Here is a 26,803-nt window from a genome sequence, read left to right on the forward strand (position 1 = left end):
TTTTAGCAGGCGGGTTCTTGGGGCCTTTGTGTTCATTCGCTGAGGATAAAATACCCGTGGCGGTGGGCGGAAGCCCTGAAGTGGCCATATAGAAACATAGAAAATAGGAGCAGGAGTAGGCCATTTGGCCCTTCATTATGATCATGGCTGATCATCCAACTCAGTAACCTGTTCCTGCTTTCCCCCCATATCCTTTGATCCCTTTAGACCCAAGAGCTATATCTAACTCCGTCTTGCGAACATACAATGTTTTGGCCTCAACTGCTTTCTATGGTAGTGAATTCCACAGTCTCACCACTCTCTGAGTGAAGAAATTTCTCCTCATCTCAGTCCTGAAAAGTTTACCCCGTATCCTTAGACTATGACCCCTGGTTCTGGACTCCCCCACCATCGGGAACATCCTTCCTGCATCTACCCTGTCAAGTCCTGTTAGAATTTTATCGGTTTCTATGAGATTCCCCCTCACTCTTCTGAACTCCAGCAAATATAATCCTAACCAATTCAATCTCTCCTCATACGTCAGTCCTGCCATCCCAGGAATCAGTCTGGTAAACCTTCGCTGCACTCCCTCTATAGCAAGAACATCCTTCGTCAGATAAGGAGACCAAAACTGCACACAATATTCCAGGTGTTGCCTCACCAAGGCCCTGTATAATTGCAGCAAGACATCCCTGCTCCTGTACTGAGTCCTCTCACTATGAAGGCCTTGATTGGCCTGGAGCCAGCTGGCTGTTTCTTGTTGCCGCCATCCCATGTAAAATTGCAATGGGGCGGGAGGGGGTCAGGAATGGCCCCTCCCCACCTCCGACTCAATTTTAGCACCCCCCGCCTCCCCCCCCCCCCCCCAACCTGCCACCAGCCCTCTCGTTTGTGGACCATAACATTCTGCCCATAGTTTCAGGATTGGGGCAGTTTGGCAGTGATGGGAGGTTTGACTTGGTGGGCAGTAGGAAGTGGGTGCGAATTGTATATCAGTTGGGGGTTAATTGTATTCAGGAGGTGGGCATCAAATTGGAGCTTACCCGTGGTATATATGGTGTGTATATACCATATATATAGGAGCTGACTGAAAATGTGCTTGTTGGATTGGAGGTGCATTGTATGTAACTGTAAATAAAAGCTTTTAAGTGTATAAAGGCTAGGCTGCTGTTCTGTCCTTCATCTCTGGCTATCTGAGTTGTAACAGTGGCAAAGCGGCAGAGGCCTGCACCTTGGTGACACGTCCGTCAGCTCCTTGCACATGTTGGAGATGAGGGGGGAGGAGGGGTTTAAGGAGATGGTTGGTTGTGGTGAAAAGAAGTCGGGAGTTAGCATTCATCTCCAGGATAATACTGGAGTAGTGAGTATTTTAAGCAGAGGAGAGTGAGGCCCCTTAATGCTTAGTGTGGTGAATTTAGTGAAGGCCGGACAAGTGGAGGAGAGGAATGGCTTTAGTGTGATTGGTGGATTCAGAAGGGCAGTCAGGGTAAGCCCCAAGGGCTGGGGGACAGTGAGCAGTCACTCCAGAGGATCTGTGCAGATGAAAGAGCTAATGCCTCTCTCTGGGAGGGTAATGGTCTTATGGAAAGTATGCCCAAATTGCCATTCTCTGCTGAATTCAGTCACTGAATTGATGCTTGCTGTGGGTCTGTGGGGGGGGGGGTGCGGTGTGCGCAGTGGGGGGGGCTCCTGCCCTGCATGTTGCACACTCCAGCAGCTCAGCAACAACATCTGCCAATTGTGGGTTTATTTTTTGAGTAGCTTCACCTGATGTCCGGCCTAACTTTCACCTGTCCCAACTGTACTTATAAAATGGTCTTTCTTGTACCCTGACAAGATCCCAGGAGTGAGGGCAGGAGATTCCACAGGGTAAGAATGAGTTGGTGGTGGGGGTAGCGAGTGGAAGGGTGATGGTGGGTCAGTGCGATGTAAACACAGTGAAGACTGCAAGGAGGAGGGAGAGTGGTAGGGCAGGGGATTTAAAGGCCAGAAGGAAGAAGACAAGGTGGTTCGGAGGGACTGACCAGAATTGCATCACCAAAATTGAGAGACCAGAAAGGAAGAGAGGGAGATTAATGTTTTGCAGACCTCAGGTGAAGACAAACAGCATGCAGAGATTTGTGAAATTGTAGCTTGCTATGATGTTCAGTGTATTCTGTGTGATTTTCTAGGTGTACAGTTCTCTATGGGACACCAACAATGTACATTGACATGCTCAGCCAGAAAGACTTCGCTACTTTTGACATCTCAACACTGGAAGCAGGTAAGGAAAAATTCTCTGCATTTGAAAGGGAAGATATTTGATCTCTTCAGCTCTCCAGGAACACAGCTGATTGTGTATTGGAGGTGGCCATTGGGCAGCATGTTTTCCAACCTCTGACCCCTGCCTTTGAATGGGGGTGAAGAGCTGTGTGCTGCAGCCCACCTCTGGGATGTTTGAATCCAGCTCAGACCGATGAGGTGGAAGACTCTGTATGTTGGCTGCAAGGATTAGATGTGAAATGAATTGTGCAGCCTCAACCATTACACAAAGGTAGGCAGGTGGCTGTTGAGGAAAATGGAAAAACGTCCCAGAGCAGAGTGAGAGGGGAAGATGTGTGAGCAGGCCAAAAGCACACTGTCACACAGAGTGGGAGAACCTCTTCATCTAATCATTGACACCCAAGGTAGTGAGTCGTAAAAGGAACTCAAAATGGAGGCATGAGGAAAACGGAATGTTTTTCCTCAATTTCCTGAAGATTGCTATTGTGTAAGGGATTTGGGGAAGTTGATTGGACCTCAATGGAGACTATCACCATCGCACAGGCTCTGCCTCAACTTCCTGCCCAATGCATTACACAATCCGGAGCTGATACTGATTCTGTCACGTCTGCTCTGTCGGACACACTCCTTAGCAGATAAACTGATACACATCAACTGATTAACTTTCTCTCTATCTACCTCAGTGAATTAAAAATATTTGTTTAAAGAACAATGGATTACTGCGTGACAGTGTGAGGGAGCTGGATTAACATCAGTAGATATACAGTCACTAACACAGGGCGTTGGGGGGAGAGGGGTTACTGAGTGACTGTGTGAAAGAGCTGGATTAACATCAATCGAGATACAGTCAGTAAAAGAGCACTGGGGGGAGAGGGGTTACGAGTGACAGTGTGCGGGAGCTGGATTAACATCAGTACAGATACAGTCAGTAACACAGGGCGACCGGGGGGAGAAGGGTTTTTAGTTTTAATTTTAGTTTTTGTTTTAGAGATACAGCACTGAAACAGGCCCTTCGGCCCACCGAGTCTGTGCCGACCATCAACCACCCATTTATACTAATCCTACACTAATCCCATATTTCTACCACATCCCCACCTGTCCCTATATTTCCCTACCACCTACCTATACTAGTGACAATTTATAATGGCCATTTTACCTACCAACCTGCAAGTCTTTTGGCTTGTGGCAGGAAACCGGAGCACCCGGAGAAAACCCAAGCAGACACAGGGAGAACTTGCAAACTCCACACAGGCAGTACCCAGAATTGAACCCGGGTCGCTGGAGCTGTGAGGCTGCGGTGCTAACCACTGCGCCACTGTGCCGCCCTAAATTAACATCAATAGAGACACAGTCAGTAACACAGGGCGCTGGGAGAAAAGGAGTTAATGAGTGACAGTGTGAGGGAGCTGGATTAACAACAGTAGAGATACAGTTAGTAACACAGGGCGCTGGGGGGAGAAGGGTTACTGAGTGATTGTGTGAGGGAGCTGGATTAACATCAATAGAGATACAGTCAGTAACACAGGGCGCTGGGGAGAGACGGGTTATTGAGTGACAGTGTGTTACCTGGATTAACATCAGTAGAGATACAGTCAGTAAAACAGGATACTGGATTGTGAGGGGTTACTTAGTGACAGTGTGAAAGAGCTGGATTAACATCAGTAGAGAAACAGTCAGTAACACAGAATACTGGGGGGAGAGGGTTTACAGAGAGATTGTGTGATGGAGCTGGATTAACATCAATAGAGATACAGTCAGTAACACAGGGTGCTGGGGGGAGAGGGGATACTGAGTGACAGTGTGAAAGAGCTGGATTAACATCAGTAGAGAAACAGTCAGTAACACAGGGCGCTGGGGTGTGAGGGGTTACTGAGTGATAGTGCGAGGGAGCTGGATTAACATCTGAAGAGATACAGTCAGTAACACAGAATATTGGGGGGAGAGGGTTTACAGAGTGACTGTGTGAGGGAGCTGGATTAACTTCAATAGAGATACAGTCAGTAACACTGCATTCCGGGGGAGAGGGGTTATTGAGTGACTGTGAGGGTGCTAGATTAACATCAGTAGAGATACAATCGGCAACACATCATACTGGGGCGGGGAGAGGGGTTACTGAGTGACTGTGTGAGGGAGCTGGATTAACAACAGTAGAGATACAGTCAGTAACACAGGGCGTTGGGGGGAGAAGGGTTACTGAGTGACTGTGTGAGGGAGCTGGATTAACAACAGTAGAGATACAGTCAGTAACACAGGGCATTGGGGGGAGAAGGGTTACTGAGTGACTGTGTGAGGGAGCTGGATTAACAACAGTAGAGATACAGTCAGTAACACAGGGCGCTGGGTGGGAGGGGTTACTGAGTGACAGTGTGAGGGACGAATTGTGAACTGTGAGGTGGTTAGTAATAGACTTCAAGAGCACATAAACAGGTTGGTGGAATGGGTGGACATTGGCAGATGCAATTTAATGCAAAGAAGTATGATCTAGTTTGGTAGGAAGAATGAGGGAAGGCAACCTAAAATTTTAAAGGAGTGTGTGCAGGAGCAGTGGGACAAACAAAGAAAGAACAAAGAACAGTACAGCTCAGGTTTCCTCCCACATCCAAAGACCTGTAGGTGATAGGTAAATTGGCCGTTATAAATTGCCCCTAGAGTTGTTGGATGATAGGGAATATGGGATTACTGTAGGGTTAGTATAAATGGGTGGTTGTTGGTCGGCACAGACTCGGTGGGCCAAAGGGCCTGTTTCAGTGCTGTATCTTAAAATAAATAAACTCTGGTTTAGCCTCAACTGGAGTATTGTGTCCAGTTCTGGACACCGCACTTTAGGAAGGATGTGAAGGCTTTATGGAGGATGCAGAAAAGATTCACAAGAATAGTTCCAGAGATGAGGAACTTCAGTTTCATGGAGAGATTGGAGAAGCTTGGGCCTGTTCTCCTTGGAGTAGAGAAGGTTGACGGGTGATTTGATAGAACTGTTCAAAATCATGAGACATCTAGACAGAGTAGATGGAAAGAAACTGTTCCCATTGAGAACCAGAGGACACCAATTTAAGGGGGTTGGCAAAAGGACCAATGATGACATGAGAAAAAACTTTTTTAAGCAGCGAGTGGTTAGGATCAGGAATGCACTGCCTGAGTGTGTGATGGAGCCAGATTCAATCAGGGCTTTCTGAAGGAGATTGTATATTATGTGAAGGGAAAAAATTGCAGGACTACAGGGAAAAGGCAGGAGAGTGGGACCAGCTGAGATGCTCTTGCAGAGGACACGATGGGCCAAATGGCCTCCTTCTGCACTGTAACCATTCTATGATTAACATCAGTAGAGATACAGTCACTAACAAAGCGCAATGGGGCGTGGTGTTACTAGGCGACTGTATGAGGGTGTTGAATCTCAACATTAAGGCCTCCTGTACTTGCCAAAGTATTTGTTAATTCTTGAAGAAACAGGATAAGATATGTTATGTTCGAGATGCCATACAGTCTGGTGTCTGAGTATACGTAGACAGGTCACTGGGATCTTTCCAGAAGCAGTTTGTTCAGGAGATGTCGAGAGGAAGTCTTCTAGAAGCATCTCTGGAGAAATGTTGCTTCAGTTTCTCTAGATCTTACACTTGAGTCTCAGAGTTTCTCAAAGAGGTGGAGAAAAGGTCTTCTCTTTTAGCAGGCTAACCTTCCAACTGCCTCAAACCAGTATTCAAAAATGAAACCCACTCTTGCGCATCATAAATCTTAATGTGTTACTTCTCTTGAAAACAACTCCCATAGTCAGAAGGACCTGTTGTTTACTTAGCTAAAGACATGTGACATATCGTAAATATTGTTGTTAAACAGAGTCCTTCCAATGACTCTTTTACATAAAAATTTCAGCATCTATGGAATCACATCAGTCCTCCAATGAATCCAACTCCACCATGAATCCTCAAAAAACATTTAATAATGGAAGCACTTTCATAACAGGCTGGTCTAAAGAGTGTGATATTGAGAAATTGCAGGAGTATTTCACAAATAGGAATGAACTGAGTGTAGATCAAGGCTGTCTCCTATGGAGTTTGTAATGCTCACATAGCGTGCAGTGATTGAAATACAGAAGCCAAACTGAAGAGTTATAAAAATTTACTTTTCCTTGCAAAGTGGCCAACGAAGGTAAAATGACCAGGCCTTGCATATTCAAACTGTCTTACTGTCTGGTAAGAACAAATGGATACATTCCAAGCTAAGATGTGTCAATGACACCCATCCTAAACCCATCAAGAGACATTCCTGAATTAAATGGGTTCTTCTGAAACAAAGAAGGTGTGAAGTAGCCACATCCGGTCCATCGTCAGTCACCACAGGGAGGGAGCTCTGCACTACCAACAGAGGTAGCATGTGAGGAATTTTTGACCTTAGAAAGTAGCTCTCTGGAGCAAGAAAGAGGGAGAGAAATCGGAACAAAGATCACCAAAGCCTGGCCAACTGAGAGCTGAGAGAAATCCAGAAAAAGTCAAAGAAGGTGCCCTGCTGTCAATTCTGCACTTCAACTTGTGCAGTGGAGAACTGAAAGTGATTCCCCCATCTCTAGATTGAAGACTCAGCTACCAGAGAACACTACAAAACCCAGGCCTGCAACTTGAAAAGAGAAATTGACCCTCAAGAAAATTCAGCAGGTTTAGCATGAACCCTGTCAGCCTACCTTACTTCAAAGCACTTACCCCTTTCCCGCTCTGATTATTTCTTGTGTGTGTGTGGACACAGGAATGTGTGAATGCGGTTACAAGAAAACCTGTCATTGTCTGTTTATTTGACAAATGAAACAAAAACCCTAGTGACAAAAACTCTTGTGGTCAGTTGGGAGGTGGGAACCACCCACACCCCTTACCACGTGGGCATAACAAATTGGGGCTCGACCATGATCTGAACCATCAGAAAAATTAGAGGTTTCAAAACAGGAGGAAAATTGACCTCTAAAATTGTGGAAAAGTAAACTAACAGGTTTTCTTGTGTTCTGTTTTTTCTCTGTGGTGCGAGAAACAAAAGAGATGGTCGCATTTAATGCTAAGGAATTTGCAGAGCAGTGAGAGATATCCCATGAGAAGTTAAACAAATTAAGTATTGAAGATTTAAAAAGCATAGCTACCAGGTGTGAATCACTTCCAATCAAAAGGCAAAGAAACCTGAAGTGGTGAAGAGTCTAGCTAATCATTTTAAACTTACCCCTGAACCCGAAGAAGAAAGCCTGAAATTTGAGTCTGAAAAGGTAGCTTTAGCTAAAATTCAGTTGAAAAGAGAGAGGATGCAGTTTCAGAAGGAAAAAGAGGAAAGAGAGATGCAAAGAGAGGCAGTAGCAAGAAAGTGTGCATTCGAACAGCTACGAGCCCAAGATGAGCATGCTACCAGCCACTCAAACCTTATCCCCAATGCAGAGAAAAACTTTAATGTATCGAGACACTCACAATTCATGCCAAAATTTAATGAGGAGGAGGTTGAGTCAAAATTTATCTAATTTGAAAAAGTAGCTACCAGGGTAAAATGGCTGAAAGAATTTTGGACTCTCTTACAAGTTGAGTTTGTGCGTCGGGCTCCTGAAGCTTTTTCTCTGTTATCAGAGTAGAGTTCCTCTAACTATGAACAAACTAAAACAGCAATTCTAAATGCATATCAGTTAATACCTGAAGTCTATCGACAGAAATTGAGACACATTAGGAAAAGACCCACCCAGACTTACACTGAATTTGAAAGAATTAAACATATGACTTTCGATCGCTGGATACGATCTCTCAAGCTAGAATCCTCATGTGAAAATTTGAGAGAAGTGATGTTGCTGGAAGAATTTTAAAATAGCATCCCAGTTAATATAGGAATTCATATTAAAAAACAAGAAGTTACAAGTGTAAGAAAACCAGCAGAAATAGCCGATGACTGTGAGATAATACACAGACCCCTAACTCAGAATAAATTTGGGCCAAGTAACTCTTACAAGCTAGGGAGAGATAGGTGGGCTGCAGAGGAAGCAGAAATGGGCTCAAGAGAAAAGGAGAGTAGGGAAAGAACAAAGAACAGTACAGCACAGGAACAGGCCTTTCGGCCCTCCAAGCCTGCGCCGATCTTGATGCCTGTCGAAACTAAAACCTTCTGCACTTCAGGGAACGTATCCCTCTATTCCCATCCTATTCATGTATTTGTCAAGATGCCTCTTAAATGTCGCTATCGTACCTGCTTCCACCACCTCCTCCGGCAGCAAGTTCCAGGCACTCACCACCCTCTGTGTAAAATACTTACCTCGCACATCCCCTCTAAACTTTGCCCCTCTCACCTTAAACCTATGTCCCCTAGTAACTGACTCTTCCACCCTGGGAAAAAGCTTCTGACTATCCACTTTGTCCATGCCACTCATAACTTTATAAACCTCTATCATGTCGCCCTTCCACCTCCGTCGTTGCAGTGAAAACAATCCGAGTTTATCCAACCTCTCCTCATAGTTAATACCCTCCAGACCAGGCAACATCCTGGTAAACCTCTTCTGTACCCTCTCCAAAGCCTCCACATCCTTCTGGTAGTGTGGAGACCAGAATTACACGCAATATTCCAAGTGTGGCCTAACTAAGGTTCTGTATAGCTGCAGCATGACTTGGCAATTTTTATACTCTATGCCCCGACCGATGAAGGCAAGCATGCCGTATTCCTTCTTGACTACCTTACCCACTTGCATTGCCACTTTCAGTGATCTGTGGACCTGTACGCCCAGATCTCTCTGCCTGTCAATACTCCTAAGGGTTCTACCATTTACTGTATACTTCCCACCTGTATTAGACCTTCCAAAATGCATTACCTCACATTTGTCTGGATTAAACTCCATCTGCCATTTTTCCGCCCAAGTCTCCAACCGATCTATATCCTGCTGTATCCTCTGACAATCCTCATCACTATACGCAATTCCACCAACTTTTGTGTCGTCCGCAAACTTACGAGCTACATTTTCCTCCAAATCATTTATATATACCACAAACAGCAAAGGTCCCAGCACTGATCCTTGCGGAACGCCATTAGTCACAGCCCTCCATTCAGAAAAGCACCCTTCCACTGATACCCTCTGTCTTCTATGACCAAGCCAGTTCTGTATCCATCTTGCCAACTCTCGTCTGATCCCATGTGACTTCACCTTTTGTACCAGTCTGCCATGAGGGACCTTGTCAAAGGCTTTACTGAAGTCCATGTAGACAACATCCACTGCCCTTCCTTCATCAATCATCTTCGTCACTTCCTCAAAAAACTCAATCAAGTTAGTGAGACACGACCTCCCCTTTACAAAACCATGCTGCCTCTCGCTAATAAGTTCATTTATTTCCAAATGGGAATAAATCCTGTCCCGAAGAATCCTCTCTAATAATTTCCCTACCACTGATGTAAGGCTCACCGGCCTGTAATTTCCTGGATTATCCTTGCTACCCTTCTTAAACAAAGGAACAACATTGGCTATTCTCCAGTCCTCTGGGACCTCACCTGTAGCCAATGAATATATAACGATTTCTGTCAAGGCCCCAGTAATTTCTTCCCTTGCCTCCCTCAGTATTCTGGGATAGATCCCATCAGGCCCTGGGGACTTATCTACCTTAATGTTCTTCAAGACGCCCAACACCTCCTCCGTTTTGATATCGACATGACCCAGACTATCTACACTCCCTTCCCTAGACTCATCATCCACCAAGTCCTTCTCTTTGGTGAATACTGATGCAAAGTACTCATTTAGTACCTCATCCATTTCCTCTGGCTCCACGCATAGATTCCCTCCTCTGTCCTTGAGTGGGCCAACCCTTTCCCTAGTTACCCTCTTGCTCTTTATGTAAAGAAAACTGGATCAGTCTCCAACTTTTAAAGGAAAGAACCCAGGGGAGAAACCAGTAGGACACGCCTGATGTGTTTCCAGTGTGGAAAATCTGGGCATGTCCAGGAAAATTTTTATATTCCAATAAACCAACAGGGGGTGTTGCAATCAAGCCAGTGTCCATAGCTATGACAGTCGTAAGCATGTGCTCCATTATCACCCTGGAATTTTTTTGCAAATAGGGAAAGTGACTCTTTTTGTATCCCAGGCATCAGGCAATAAGATAACCATCCTCAGGGAAGTCAATTGCTTTCAAACACTACTGGCAGCCACGCTTATAGAAATACCTCACGAAAGCAGAACAAATGCCACAGTATTGGTAAAAGCACTTACTGGCAAATGCTTGAAGGTTCCCTTAGTTAACGTTTACACGCAGAGTAAGTTGGTCGCTGGGCTCGTGACAGTTGGGGTCATTCTGAGCTTACCAATGCATGGGGTCGACCTATTGCTGGCCAATGACTTGGTAGGAAGCACCGTATGGGACCCAGAGGGTCCAGAGCAGTCCATGGAGATTGACAAAACTGAGGGGAACAAACAAAACTCTGCACAACTGTAGAGGCCTGAGGAAGTCCCAAATATTCCACAGGGTTAAGACAAAAGAGGCTAAAGGAAACCCAGTAAACTTTAAAGAAGCCAAAATAAAGCCAGTAGAATTTTAAAAGCCCACATAGAGCCAGATGAATTTAAATGAGCTGAGATAAAAGCAGCTGAGGTTAAAGGAAAATTACCAGAGGTATGGTTAGCCAAAATCCTCTTTACAAATTTACAAAGTAAGTTCCCAAACAGGCAATCTAAGAGTGAGGGAGATGCCTCACCTAGCTGAAGTGCCACAGGGGAGCCCAGTGGGAGCTGGACAGCCACATGTGAGCAGTAGTGTCCCAGAGGACATGGGCCAGATTAGGGAAAAAAACAATCCCCGAAGTAAAGGGAAAAGGGAAGGTAAAATGCCCCAAGCTAAACAAAACTTGCAAAAGCTACAAGAAAACTAAAAGTAAGGTCAGTGTTGATGTGCCCAACTGAAGAATCAAAGGGTCAGGTTCGAAATCCAAAGTTGACCAAACCCAGCAAAACAGATTCGGAACTCACTAAGTAAAAAGAGAACCCACATGCCTTACATAGTCTAAAATACAATTTATCACCCACTGCCACCCGAGAGTTAAGAATTATCAATGTGCCAGAACCTGAACTATTAAATCCATGCTTTATGGAAGCAGCAGTTAAGGAGTTAAGGCCTGCACAGGCAGTGAAAATTGCCAATAGCCAGGAACAATACAGTAATGGAAATTTACATATTCCAAGCCTTGGAACAGGAAACATGTCAAACAGATTTTTAAAAAAAATACCAATTTTCTTAACAGCAGCATTCCTGGGACAGAACTTCAATGCCCAAAAAGAAAATTCAGTTATAATTGTATCTTATCCAAAGAAAGGATGATGTAAAACAAGAAATGGCTGTCAGACAATACCAACTGCAGCAGTTGTAAGATTGAGGTGTGAGTGTCACGTGTGCAGTGGTGTGACCCCTAAACCTTCCTACTTTCTTTCATTAAGAGAAAAACATAAAAGTGAAATCCAAGGAATTTCATTTTTTCCCTTTGGGGGAGATGTCATGCTCACATGACGTGCAGTGATTGAAATACAGAACACAAACTGAAGTGTTATAAAAATTGCCTTTTCTTTTAAAAAGTGGACAGCGTGCTGCAAAATGGCTGCCCAAGTTCAAATAATCTTGTCCTGTATATTCAAACTGTCTTACTGTCCAGTAAGGACAAAAGGATACATTCCAAACTAAGAGATCTCGATTACACCCATCAAAAGATATTCCTGAATTAAATGGGTTCCTCTGAAACAAAGAAGGTGTGAAGTAGCCACATCCTGGTCCATTATCGTTCAGCACAGGGAGGGGGGCTATGCATCTTCCAACAGAGGCAACATGTGAGGAATTTTTGACCTTATTTATTTATTTATTTAGAATTACAGCACTGAAACAGGCCCTTCGGCCCACCGAGTCTGTGCCGACCATCAACCACCCATTTATACTAATCCTACATTAATCCCATATTCCTACCACATCCCCACCTGTCCCTATATTTCCCTACCACCTACCTATACTAGTGACAATTTATAATGGCCAATTTACCTACCAACCTGCAAGTCTTTTTTGGCTGTGGGAGGAAACCGGAGCACCCGGAGAAAACCCATGCAGACACAGGGAGAACTTGCAAACTCCACACAGGCAGTACCCAGAATTGAACCCGGGTCGCTGGAGCTGTGAGGCTGCGGTGCTAACCACTGCGCCACTGTGCCGCCCTTAAAAAGTAGCTCTCTGGAGAGAGAAAGAGGGAGAAAAATCAGAACAAAATGATGAAAGTCTGTCCAGCTGAGAGCTGGGAGAAATCCAGAGAAAGCCAAAGAAGATGCCCTGCTGTGAATTCTACACTTCAACCCGTGAAGCGGGAAACTGAAAGGGATCCCCCATCTCTAGATTGAAGATTCAACTACCAGAGAAATCTACAACCATCCCACTGACATTCAATGGCATTAACATCACTGACTCCCCCACTATCGACATCCCGGAGGTCACCATTGATCAGAAACTGAACTGGACCAGCCACATAAATGCTGTGGCTACAAGAGCAGGTCAGAGGCTGGGAATTCAGCGGTGAGTAACTCACCTCCTGACTCCCCAAAGCCTGTCCACCATCTACAAGGCACAAGTCAGGAGTGTGATGGAATACTCTCCACTTGCCTGGATGGGTGCAGCTCCAACAACACTCAAGAAGCTCAACACCATCCAGGACAAAGCAGCCCATTTGATTGACACCCCATCACCATCTTCAACATTCAAAAAGATAAATAAAACAAAACTTAAATTAAAATGCCATTATCCACATCGATGATGCACTCCAGCCCCTGCGGTGCTCACCGGTCGTGGAAGGCCTGAAGCGAACCGACAGACACTGCATGCTCTTTCTCCACGGACACCCGGTAAGAACGTAACCTCGGAAGAGGGGCAGGCAATCAGGGCGGGCAGAGCCCCTGACGACCAGCCGCCTGGACCTGTGAATTGCCACCTTGGCCAGGCCCAGGAGCAGACTGACGAGGAGATCCTCCTCCCATCCCACCCCCTTCCACACCGGGTGCCCAAAGGTCAGGAGCCAGGGGCTGAAGTGCAACCAAAACTTGAGGAGCAGCTCCCTTAAATACTCAAAGAGAGGCTGCAACCTCGCACACTCCATATATACATGGAACACAGATTTGTCCAGGCTGCAGAAATTATAGGCGGTCTGGGAGTCCATGAACCTACTTAACAGTCTATTGCACGGGACTGCCCTGTGCAGCACCCTCCACCCCAGGTCCCCAATGTAAAGGGGGAGGACTTCCGCTTAGTGAGACCTCCACCGGTGTTTCCCCTTCGTGCCAAATGGCAACATGGGCCGTCACAGCATGTCTGGGCGGCAGAGGAGTGCAAGGAAGTGGAGAGCGTACAGGAGCAGCCCATACAGGAATCCCCTCCTTGTAGTGTGGAATGGCATGGAGGGCATTTCCGAGAGGTGGCTCAGGTTATGTGGGACCTGCTCCCAAGGAGGGTTCCTGGGCCTGGGTCCAATGAGCAGTTCCAGCTGAGCGGGGGTCAGCTCGGCCGGGAACGTTCCGCTCTCCCAAGCCCCCTCGTCACCTGCAGTGAGGGGCTTCTCGGGGGCTTCGGCTACTCCTCCACCTGTCAGTCCATCTCTAGAGCTGGGCACCCGGACAACCAAAACCCTCTCCTCTGCCAGCGGGGCAGTGGCCTGACTGGAGGCAACCATGTTCCAGACTCTGAATAGATCCCAGTAAAAGACAGGCAACTCCCTCAGAGAGGCGCGGCTGCTGGTTGCTGCTGGGAGCTGTAGTTCATCTTGAAGACACACACCATCTGGGAGGATGCTCGACGTACAGCTATCTCTTCAGTGTCCAAAGGCGGAGAGTCATAGCCTGAGTGTGGACGCACACCAATGACTGACCGCTCTCCTTGATCGGGAGACTCAGGACCGTGGCCGAGACCCTGTGCGTCCTCTTGCCCCAGAAGAAATCTATGAGCTTCTTCTGGACCTTAGTGGCAAATGCAGGGAGTGGGACGAAAGTGACCAAACAGTACGACAACATTGAAGCCACCAGCAGGTTTATGACCAGCACTCAGCCCCTATAGGAAAACACTCGCTAAGTAGTGACTTTTGTCCCGGCCGCGCCAGCTGGTCTCACCTCTGTCGTGATCGCACCCCCATCCAGGATTGATGGCGGAGGAGTCCTCCCTGGCCTTCTCTTGGAGCCCCCCCTCCACCTCCATCCCTGGGCCAGTGGGAGGATGGTTGTTCCCAACACAAGAAATCTAGCTAAGCTGGGACAGAAGGCCAAGAGACAAGGTCATTTCCTGCCCTGCCAGCACCCAGAGGCTCAGCAGGCAGGGCATTATTTACATTAGCGACTGGGTCAAGTACATCCTGCGTGAGACCGGACTTTAGCTGGGAGGGCCAATCCTTGGGGGCCTCTCCCTCCCCTCTACCCAGGACACTCGGCCCAGTGGCAGGTGAAGAGGCTTCTCCAGGAGCATCCCCAGGCTCACCTACCAGAGGTAGGCTGCCATTCACCCACCCCTCCCCTCCATCCTGAGGGTTAGGGTGGTCCTGCCCTGGTCTTACAGCCTTTCTGGTGATGGTGGCAGGAGAAACCTGGGGACCCGAACCAGGAGACAGCTCCTCCCCTCAGCAGATGAAGGCCCTGCAATGCCTTATTTCGGGGTGTCTCCTCTTCTGCTAGAGCACGAAGGCTCAGAGACCTCCATGTCATCAGAGGCCTCCACCTCCACACCCTCTTTCTGCTCAGTTATCTTGGGCCTGAGATCAGTTGCAGGGCAGGTGTGCTGCTCCGGATTAGGCCTCGGGCTGAACTCAGGTCTGAACTGTGCCTCAGAACCCAGGAGTTGCTCCTCTCAATGTTTATTCTTCTGCGCCTTCCGTCCACTCAGACAGGCCCTCCCATCCTCACCGGAGTCTGTGAAACCAACAGTCTCCAGAACCGCCTGTGCGGTGGCTGCTACAGGTTTTGGGGGAGTAGAGGGAAGTGCAGTGGCGCCACCCTGGGCTGCTGAGGTGGAATTGGCGGCCTGGAGGTTGGGGCAGCTCTTACGAACATGCCCCATCCCCTTGCAGACATGGCACTGCGCCCCATCTGAGGTCCAGAAGACACGGTGGGCTGTCCCCTAGAACTCCACATTGAAATGGCCTTCTGTGACCTCCTCCCGTGCCAGATACATAAAGAGCTGGTGGCTGAAGGAGCGGACATGCTGGTGGCTGTTCTCCCCGAAGACCGAGCGGAACTGGGGTGAGCCCGTCTTTAACTCCCCCAGATGGTGCAGGTGGGGGAACGAAGAGCGCACCGGGAATGAAGGGTGGGACATTTGACAAGATGACCTTCTGCGCAGTGGCCTCCAGAGCAGAAATGTGAAATCTGTAACCAGTGTTGGAGGCTGCCACCACAACCTATTGTCAGCCTTCCATTGGCAAATAACTTCAACAAGGTAGTTGCCATAGATCGAAAGGTATGGGACAAAGGCAGAAATATTTTCTTTCTACATTTTGTAGACCTGGCAGCCAGATTTAGCCTTTCTACAATAATGCATACTGAGGCCAAAAGGGTGATTATAGACAAAATCATGAAGAAATGGGTAGGCACCGGACTTGGGGCACCAGCTCAGCTTCTGACTGAGAATGGATGGGAAGTTGCCAATGATGAGTTCAGAGACATGTGTGAAAGCATTATCATTATGGTCATGAATACTGCAGCAATGGGCAATGTGAAAGGAATCACGTAGTGATTGATGAAATGCTGCATAAAATCTTAGCTGATCAGCCAGACTGCAAGTTGGCAACCACCTAAGTATGAGCAGCCCATGCAAAGAATTCACCCCAGATGGTTGAAGGGTATAGTTCCTATCAATTAGTCTATGGGCAAAATCCCAAATTGCCTTCTGTTCTATGCAATAGTGCTTTAGAAGGTCCTGCAATTCAGGTTTTTTCTGCGCATTTGAATGCTTTTCATGCAAGGAGACAAGCTTTCATCAAGGCTGAGGTCTCGGAGAAAATTCAGAGAGTGCTGAGGCATTGTATAAGACCATTCAAGACACAATTTAATGGAGGAGATTTGGTGTGTTATATAAGAGAGGGTGCTAGGGAATGGAAAAGCTCTGGTAAGGTAATAGGGTGTGATGATAAGACAGTACTTATCAAACATGGAAATCAAACTGATAAGGTTCATTCCTCAAGATTAATCAGAATGAATTACAAAAGCTATAACAATGAGCAGCTGATAGAAGGAAAACGAGGCACCTTGTACCTCAAATGCTCATGTGTTTTGTGATGAAGGTCCTGAGGAACAGAATACAGTTGTACAAAGGCTGGATAATGGTAACGTGAGTGATCATGACCCACAGAACAGAGCTATCATCTCCAGTGGCCAATTTCCCAGAGTGGGTACTCAGGTGACACATATTCCAGAGGGATCTAATGAATGGAGGGATGTGACAATTGTGAGGCATGCAGGAAAAGCTGCTGACAAGTTTCAATATTGGTTGAATGTTCAGAAGTGATTTCCATGGACTAGCAGAATGGGTTGAAAGTGTGCAGTGTAAGAAAGTGCAGTGCAAGTACTGAGACTTGCTATTACAGAGACTTGGTTGAGGGAAGGACAGGCTTGGCAGCTAAATGTTCCGGGATTTAGAAGCTTCCGGTGGGATAGAAGGGGATGTAAAAGGGATGGGGGAGTTGCATTACTGGTTAAGGTGAATATCACAGCTGTATTGTGGGAGGACACGTTGGAGGGGTCATGCAGCGAGGCAATATGGGTAGAGTTCAGGAATAGGAAGGGTGCAGTCACGATGTTGGGGGTTTACTACAGGCCTCCCAACAGCCAGCGGGAGGTAGAGGAGCAGATATGTAGACAGATTTTGGAAAGATGTAAAGGTAACAGGGTTGTAGTGGTGGGTGATTTTAACTTCCCCTATATTGACTGGGACTCACGTAGTGCTGGGGGCTTGGATGGGGCAGAATCTGTAAGGAGCATCCAGGAGAGCTTCTTGAAACAATATGTAGATAGTCCAACTAGGGATGGGGCCATACTGGACCTGGTATTGGGGAATGAGCCCGGCCAAGTGGTCGAAGTCTCAGTAGGGGAGCATTTCGGGAACAGTGACCATAATTCCGTAAGTTTTAAGGTACTTGTGGATAAGGATAAGAGTAGTCCTCGGGTGAAGGTGCTAAATTGGGGGAAGGCTAATTATAACAATATTAGGCAGGAACTGAAGAATTTAGATTGGGGGCGGCTGTTTGAGGGTAAATCAACATCTGACATGTGGGAGTCTTTCAAACGTCAGTTGATTAGAATCCAGGTTCCTGTGAGGAAGAAGGATAAGTTTGGCAAGTTTCGGGAACCTTGGATAACGCGGGATATTGTGAGCCTAGTCAAAAAGAAAAAGGAAGCATTCGTAAGGGCGAGAAGGCTGGGAACAGCTGAATCCCTTGAGGAATATAAAGACAGTAGGAAGGAACTTAAGCAAGGAGTCAGGAGGGCTAAAAGGGGTCATGAAAAGTCATTGGCAAACAGGATTAAGGAGAATCCCAAGGCTTTTTATACGTATATAAAGAGCAAGAGGGTAACCATGGAAAGGGTTGGCCCACTCAAGGACAGAGGAGGGAATCTATGTGTGGAGCCAGAGGAAATGGACGAGGTACTAAATGAGTACTTTGCATCAGTATTCACCAAAGAGAAGGACTTGATGGATGATGAGTCTAGGAAAGGGATTGTAGATAGTCTGGGTCATGTTGTTATCAAAAGGGAGGAGGTGTTGGGTGTCTTGCAAAGCATTAAGGTAGCTAAGTCCCCAGGGCCTGATGGGATCTACCCCAGAATGTTGCGGGAGGCAAGGGAAGAAATTGCTGGGGCCTTGACTGACATCTTTGCATCCTCATTGGCTACAGGTGAGGTCCCAGAGGACTGGAGAATAGCCAATGTTGTTCCTTTGTTTAAGAAGGGTAGCAAGGATAATCCAGGAAATTATAGGCCAGTGAGCCTTACGTCAGTGGTAGGGAAATTATTAGAGAGGATTCTTCGGGACAGGATTTACTCCCATTTGGAAACAATTGAACTTATTCGCAAGAGGCAGCATGGTTTTGTGAAGCGGAGGTCGTGCCTCACTAACTTGATTGAGTTTTTTGAGGAAGTGACGAAGATGATTGATGAAGGAAGGGCAGGTGGATGTTGTCTATATGGTCTTGAGTAAAGCCTTTGACAAGGTCCCTCATGGCAGACTGGTACAAAAGGTGAAGTCACACGAGATCAGAGGTGAGCTGGCAACATGGATACAGAACTGGCTCGGTCATAGAAGACAGAGGGTAGCAGTGGAAGGGTGCTTTTCTAAATGGAGGGCTGTGACTAGTGGTGTTCCACAGGGATCAGTGCTGGGACCTTTGCTGTTTGTAGTATATATATAAATGATTTGGAGGAAAATGTAGCTGGTCTGATTAGTAAGTTTGCAGACGACACAAAGGTTGGTGGAGTTGTGGATAGTGATGAGGATTGTCAGAGGATACAGCAGGATATAGATCGGTTGGAGACTTGGGCAGAGAAATGGCAGATGGAGTTTAATCTGGACAAATGTGAGGTAATGCATTTAGTTAGGCCACACTTAGAATATCGCGTGCAATTCTGGTTGCCACAGTGGATAGTCAGAAGCTTTTTCCCAGAGTGGAAGAGTCAGTAACTAGGGGACATAGGTTTAAGGTGCGAGGGGCAAAGTTTAGAGGGGATGTGCGAGGCAAGTGGTGAGTGCCTGGAACTTGCTGCCGGGGGAGGTGGTGGAAGCAGGTATGATAGCGACGTTTAAGAGGCATCTTGACAAATATATGAATAGGATGGGAATAGAGGGATACGGTCCCCGGAAGTGCAGAAGGTTTTAGTTTAGACAGGCATCAAGATCGGCGCAGGCTTGGAGGGCCGAATGGCCTGTTTCTGTGCTGTACTGTTCTTTGTTCTTTATTCTTTGACAGTGAGCCCGGAAGTGACTCTTGCATCAGAAAATGATAAAGTACTGGAGAAAGAGTCTTTGATAGTGCAAGAGAGCAATCTCACAGTAATAATCCCGACAAACATCAAAGTGCAAGTAGATGCTGTCGCTTGAATAGATTAGATAATGGAATAAAGGCCACAGAGCAGTCTCAGTACAGAACTAGAAGCAGAAATCCTTATCATCATGAAGTTTTGGTGGCTATCAATAAAACCTAAGGCTAAAAAAAGGAGTCCAAAAAAGGGAATTAAATCGTTGGAGAGAGTTTGAAGTTTATTCCGAGGTACCAGATAAGAGGCAACCAGCTTTGTCACATAATGGGTTTGTACTGAAAAAGTCCTTGCAGATAGGACTTACAAGGTTAAAGCAAGGCTAGTTGTGAGGAGTTTTGAAGAATGACTTGATGATACAGATGTTAGAGTGGACTCTCCCACAGCTGGAAAAGTAATCTTGATTTTTTTTAAATTTCCTTTGGCCACACGTTCATGGGAGTGTAGATCAATTGACATAAAAGCTGCATTTCTGCAGGCAATACTTTTCAGAGAGAAGTGTATCTGAAACTGCCCAAAGAGGCAGCAGGTGCAGAAAGAAAATTGTGGAAATTAAACAAGTGAATCTGTGGCCGGAATGATGTTTCGAGGGTGTGGTATTTTTCAGTGAGATCTCTTTTGCTGAAAATAGGTGGTGTTGAAAAGCAGGTCTGCAATGTTTTGGTATCAAAATGGAAAACTTTCAGGCATCTTCATCATGCATGTGAATGATTTCTTATGGGGTGGTACTGTGGAATTTGAGAAATGTTATTAATAAAGTTTGAGTAAATTTTAGAATTGGGAGTCAGGTTTATGGAACTTTTAAATATATTGGTTTCGATGTTAAGCAGAGGACGACTGAAATAACTTTAAATTAACAATCATATTTAGAGAGCGTTACGGCCAATTGAGGAGGGGGGGGCGGTCACAGTTGCCCCTCTTGCCCTTCCTCTTAATTGACCATAACAGGGTTTATTCCTTTTAAACAGTGGTTGTGTTTACCACCTCTGAGAGTGTTTTACCTTTTTCCTTTACTGCGATCGTGAAAGAACCAATCGGACAGGTTTTCTTGAGTTTATACAAGAAAGAGGTACGATTATTATACTCAACAAGCTAAACCTCATTTAAAATAATAAAAATACATGACACCGTCACGCACACATTCACACAAGGATCATACACACACAAATAGATTACAGTGGGGAAAATAGATTTGGTGGTTGGATTAGAGTCCAGAATAAATGGAACTTAAGTACACAGTCTGTGGAGTGGATGATCCGGTAGTCTTCCGGCTGAAGCTGTATTCTTGAAACCCTTGGTTGGCCAAAGTGCACTTTGTGGTTGGCCTGCTTTGCTCAGGAGTTTCTTGAAGGCAGACTGGTAGGTGGCTCTCTTCCTCTGGTCTCTGGCTGGAGCAGTTTACAAGCTTGGAGGATCCACAGCCGCAGATGGTATTCAAACTTGATGTTTTCTGGGGAGAAAGAAAGAAAGAAAGAAAGGGAGGCACATAGCCTTCTCTGCCGCTGCACTCTCAGTTACTGCTCGGCTCTTGTAGGTGTAACAAAACCCGCAGTTTTTTCAGAGAGGGACAGGAAGTCACATGGTTCTCTCAATCTCCATTGTTTTTAATGAGGTCCAAAGTCTAAAACCCAAAAGTTCTCTCAGGTGATGTTGTCAGTGTTTAATCTCCTCGAGGGACATCTCCACTTATGAATGCTTGGAGATGGCTTTGAATATCCCGCTGATAAGGGTGATCTGGATAATCTTCTCAGTTATCCAAAGCCCAGAGTTGAACACAATACTCCAGTTGAGGATGAACCAGAGTTTTATATTCTGAAGAAAGGTCACACACCTGAAACGTTAACCTTGTTTCTGTCTCCACAGTTGCTGCCAGACCTGCTGAGTGTTTCCAGCACTTTCTGTTTTTATTTCAGAGTTTTATAAAGGTTGATCATAACTTCCTTGATTTTGTACTGTATGCCGCTATTTATAAAGCCCTGGATCCCGTATGCCCTTTTAACCACTTTCTCAACCTGCTCTGCCAAGTTCAACCATTTGTGCACATATACCCCCAGGTCTCCCTGTTCCTGCATCCCCTTTACAATTGTACCCTTTTGTCTTATATTGCCTCTCTTTGTTCTTCCGACCAAAATGTATCTCTTCACACTTTTCTGCATTAAATTTCATCTGCCACATGTCCGCCCATTCCACCAGACTGTCTATGTCTTCTTGAAGTCTATCACTATCCTCCTCAGTTCATAACACTTCCAAGTTTTGTATCATCTGCAAATTTTGAAATTGTCCCCTGTACACCCAAGTCTAATTCATAGTCATAGAGTCATAGAGTCGTACAGCATAGAAATAGGCCATTCGGCCCACAGCGTCCATGCCGACCAAAATGCCTATCTATACTAATCCCATCTGCCTGCATTAATTCCATATCCCTCTATGCCTTGCTCATTCAAGTACCTGTCCAGATGCCTCTTAAATGTTGCTACTGTTCCTGCCTCCACCACCTCCTCTACCAGCTCATTCCAGATACCCACTATTTTTTGTGTGAAAAATTTACCCCTTTAATCCCCTTTAAACCTCCTCCCTCTCACCTTAAATCTATGCCCTCTAGTTTTAGTCACCCCTACCATGGGAAACAGACTCTGGCTATCTACCCTATCTATGCCTGTCATAATTTTATATACCTCTATCATGTCCCCTCTCAGCCTCCTTCCCTCCAGGGAAAACAGACCCAAGCCTATCCAATCTCTCTTTATAACTCAAGCCCTCCAAACCAGGCAACATCCTTGTGAATCTTTTCTGCACCCTCTTTAGCTTAATCACATCTTTCCTGTAGTGCGGCGACCAGAACTGCCCACAGTACTCCAAATGCGGCCTAACCAATGTTATATACAACTGTAACATGACGTCCCAACTCTTGTACTCAATGCCTCGGCCGATGAAGGCAAGCATGCCATACTCCTTCTTCACCACATTGTCTCCCTGTGTTGCCACTTTCAGGGAACAATGTACTTGCACCCCAAGGTCTCTCTGCTCAACAACACTCCCCAGGGCCCTGCCATTCACTCTATATGTCCTGCCCTGGTTTAACTTCCCAAAATGCATCACTTCACACTTGTCTGCATTAATTCCATTTGCCAATCCATTGCCCACTTTCCCAGTTGATCTATATCCTGTTGTAACCTTAGACAACCTTCTTCACTGTCCACTATACCACCAATTATGGTGTCATCTGCAAACTTACTAATCATGACCCCTACATTCACATCCAAGTTATTAATATATATGACAAACAACAGAGGGCCCAGCACCGATCCCTGCGGCACACCACTGGTCACCGGCCTCCAATCTGAAAAACAACCCTCCACGACCACCCTCTGCCTCCTATCACCAAGCCAATTTTGTATCCAATTGGCTAGCTCACTCTGGATCCCATGGGTTTGAACCTTCTGGATCAGCCTATCATGCGGGACCTTGTCAAAGGCCTTGCTAAAGTCCATGTAGACAACGCCCATTGCCCTGCCCTCGTCAATCCTCTTGGTCACATCCTCGAAAAAAATCAATCAAATTCGTGAGTCATGATTTCCCACGCACAAAGCCCTGCTGACTATCACTAATCAGACCATGCCTTTCCAGATGCAGATAAATCCTGTCTCTCAGAATCCCTTCCAATAACTTTCCCACCACTGGTGTAAGGCTCACTGGCCTGTAGTTCCCTGCTGCCCTTCTTAAATAAAGGCACAACATTAGCTATCCTCCAGTCTTCCGGTACCTCACCCGTGGCTAACGATGATACAAAAATCTCTGCCACGGCCCTAGCAATCTCCTCCCTTGCTTCCCAGAGCATCCTAGGATACACCTGGTCAGGCCCTGGGGATTTAGATTAGATTAGATTAGAGATACAGCACTGAAACAGGCCCTTCGGCCCACCGAGTCTGTGCCGAACATCAACCACCCATTTATACTAATCCTACACTAATCCCATATTCCTACCAAACATCCCTATATTTCCCTACCACCTCCCTATACTAGTGACAATTTATCATGGCCAATTTACCTATCAACCTGCAAGTCTTTTGGCTTGTGGGAGGAAACCGGAGCACCCGGAGAAAACCCACGCAGACACAGGGAGAACTTGCAAACTCCACACAGGCAGTACCCGGAATCGAACCCGGGTCCCTGGAGCTGTGAGGCTGCGGTGCTAACCACTGCGCCACTGTGCCGCCCTTATCACACTTGTCAATGTGGATTTATCCACCTTTATGCGCTTCAAAACCTCCAACACCTCCTCCTTTGTCATGTTGATATGCTCTAGGATATCGGTGTTCCCTCCCTTGAACTCACTAGCTTCCATGACCTTCTCCACTGTAAATATGGACGAGAAATATTCATTTAAGACCTCGCCCATTTCCTGTGGCTCCGCACATCGATTACCACACTGATCCTTAAGGGGACCTACTCTCTCCCTATCTACCCTTTTACTCTTAATATACTTAAAGAATCTTTTAGGATTCTCCTTTATCTTATCCACCAGGGAAATCTCATGGCCCTTTTCGTCCTCCTGATTTCCTTTTTAAGTGTACTCCTACATCCCCTATACTCCTCGAGGGACTCGTTTGATCCCAGCTGCCTATACCTGACATATGCCTCCTTCTTTGTTCTGACCAGACCCTCAATATCGCTCGTCAACCAAGGTTCCCTAAACTTGCCAGCCTTGCCCTTCCATCTAACAGGAACATGCCAGCCCTGAACTCTTCCTATCTCACTTTTAAAAGCCTCCCACTTGCCAGACGTCCCTTTACCTGTAAACAGCCTCTCCCATTCTACTTTTGAGAGTTCCTGTCTGATGCCATCGAAATTAGGACTTCAACCTGAGGGCCAGTCCTATCCTTTCCATAACAATCTTGAAGCTAATAGAGTTATGGTCACTGGTCCCAAAATGCTCCCCCACTGACACATCAACCACCTGCCCATCCTCATTTCCTAAGAGGAGGTCGAGTGTAGCCCCTTCTCGAGTCGGGCCATCCACATACTGCTTCAGAAAACTATCCTGGACACACTTAACAAATTCTTACCCATCTCATCCCTTAGCACCAAGGCAGTCCCCGTCAATATTAGGGAAGTTAAAATCACCTACTATTACAACCCTATAATTCCTACACCTATCTGTGATTTCCCTACATATATGCTCCTCCACTTCCCTCTGACTATTGGGGGGCCTATAGTATAATTCCATCAAAGTGATCACCCCTTTCTTATTTCGAACTTCTACCCATATGGCCTCGCTGGACATTCCCCCCAGGATATCCTCTCTAAGTACTGCCGTGATGTCCTCCCTAATCAATAGTGCAACTCCCCCTCCTCTCTTACCTCCACCTCTGTCACGCCGGAAGGATCGGTACCCCGGAACATTGAGCTGCCAGTCCTGCCCATCCCTCAACCATGTTTCCGTAATAGCTATAACATCACAATCCCATGTACCGATCCATGCTCTGAGTTCATCTGCCTTACCTGTCAGGCTTCTTGCATTAAAGTAAATGCTGTTTAGCCTATCAGACCTTCCAAGCTCCCTGTCCTGCCCCTGCCCAGCCTGCCTACTGGACTTGCTTGCTTTAACCTCTACATTTGCCTCAACTATCTCATCTGAGAGACTACTACTTTGGGTCCCACCCCTGTGCAAGACTAGTTTAAACCCTCCCGAGTCGTGCTAGCAAACCTCCCCGCAAGGATATAGGTCCCCCTCCAGTTCAGATGCAACCCGTCCTTCTTGTACTGGTCACCTCTGCACCAGAAGAGATCCCAATGATCCAAGTAGCTGAAGCCCTCCCGCCTACACCAGCTCTTCAGCCACGCATTCATTTGCCTAATCCTCCTATTCCTACCCTCACTAGCACGTGGCACAGGGAGTAATCCTGAGATTACAACCCTAGAGGTCCTGCTTTTTAACCTTCTGCCTAACTCCCTATATTCACTTTGCAGGACCTCATCTCTGCTCCTGCCAATGTTGTTAGTACCAATATGAACCACGACCTCTGGCTGCTCACCCTTCCCTTTCAGAATGTCCTGCAGCCGCTCCGACACATCCTTGACCCTAGCACCAGGGAGGCAACATACCATCCTGGAGTCTCGTTTGTGGCCACAGAAACACCTATCTGTACCCCTTACAATAGAATCCCCTATCACTATAGCTCTTCCAACCCTTTTCCTCCCCTGCTGTGCAGCAGAGCCCTCCGTGGTGCCACGATCTTGGCTGTTGCTGCTTTCCCCGGGAGGTCATCCCCCCCAACAGTATCCAAAGCGGTATATCTGTTTGAGAGCGGGATGGCCACAGGGGACTCCTGCACTACCTGCTTGCGCCTACTACTCCACCTGGTGGTCGCCCAACTCTTTTCTGCCTGTGCAGCCATTACCTGCGGTGTGACCACCTCACTAAACGTGCTATCCACGACATCCTCGGCATCACGGATGCTCCACAGTGAATCCACCCGCAGCTCCAGCTCCGTAATGCGGGAAGCCAGTAGCTGCAGATGGATACACTTCCTGCACACATGGTCACCAGGGACACTGGAAGCGTCCCTAATTTCCCACATAGCGCAGGAGGAGCAGATCACGGGGCTGTGTTCTCCTGCCGTGACTTACCTTAGATTAATTAGTTACTCCCTTATTTTTAAAAAAAGCCATTTATATAAATCAAGAAAAGCATTGGTCCTGATACTGACCGCTGGAATCCCACCTTCCTTCAGTTTGAAAAATAACTACTCTCTTGTCCTGTCACTCAGTCAACTTCATATCCATGCTGCCACCTTCCCTTTTATTCCATGGATTTCAAGTTTGCTGACACTCCTATTACTGATGTTAGAGGTAAAGAAAATATGAGAAATTGTGAAGCTTGATTGGCCAGTTGAACTGATTGAGCAGTCATTATAGTCAAGATGCTGGTTTTGATGGATTAGTTACATACTAAATGAAACACCCTAAAGTAGAGAATATTTGAAGGACTAATAAAATATTAATAACATTAAATCCGGAGAAATGGGAATTTAAGTTTCCATCTTTAGTTTCATGTTCGTTGGATCACCTAGTCATTTTTCGTGATGCTTCACACTCTAATTATCCTGATGGGTATTTGAGTGCAGCTGGCTTCATAATATTTTATCTGTGAAAATGGGAAATATTGTCCTTTAGTTCGGGAAGCTAAGACAATAAAAATGTTTGTTTAAAATACTTTAATTGCTGAAACACTGGCTCTTGTTGACAGGGGGCACTGTGATTGGACGAGGTTGGTGGAGGTTGACTATGAATGAGAAATGATTTCCCTGCTTTTGATTTGGGTCGCTCTTTTATCTTCACTTTGCTAACCTAACAATTGCTGTCCTTTTCTTTTCCCTTTCTTTGGCAGCGATCGTAGCTGGCTCCCCATGCCCCATCGAAGTGGCCAACAAAATCAAAAATGAATTGAATATCATTGAACTTGTAGTGAGTACCTCTCAGATTCTGCTGCTATCTATTTTCTTCAATGCTTGTGAGGTGACTGCAGGTTTGTTTGACTGGACAGAGTTTTGT

General features: G+C 46.3%; 1 protein-coding gene across 1 annotated transcript in view; it reads left to right on the plus strand.

Moving 5' to 3' along the window:
* acsf2 (acyl-CoA synthetase family member 2) overlaps positions 1 to 26,803 on the plus strand; it is a 358,345-nt gene that overhangs the window by 98,685 nt on the left and 232,857 nt on the right. Inside the window, exons 9-10 of the mRNA XM_068057776.1 lie at positions 2,151 to 2,242; positions 26,640 to 26,716. Of these exons, the coding sequence (XP_067913877.1) occupies positions 2,151 to 2,242; positions 26,640 to 26,716 (169 nt within the window). The remainder of the gene's footprint in view (positions 1 to 2,150; positions 2,243 to 26,639; positions 26,717 to 26,803) is intronic.

This window comes from Heterodontus francisci, chromosome 26 (assembly GCF_036365525.1).
Source record: "Heterodontus francisci isolate sHetFra1 chromosome 26, sHetFra1.hap1, whole genome shotgun sequence".
NCBI lineage: Eukaryota > Metazoa > Chordata > Chondrichthyes > Heterodontiformes > Heterodontidae > Heterodontus > Heterodontus francisci.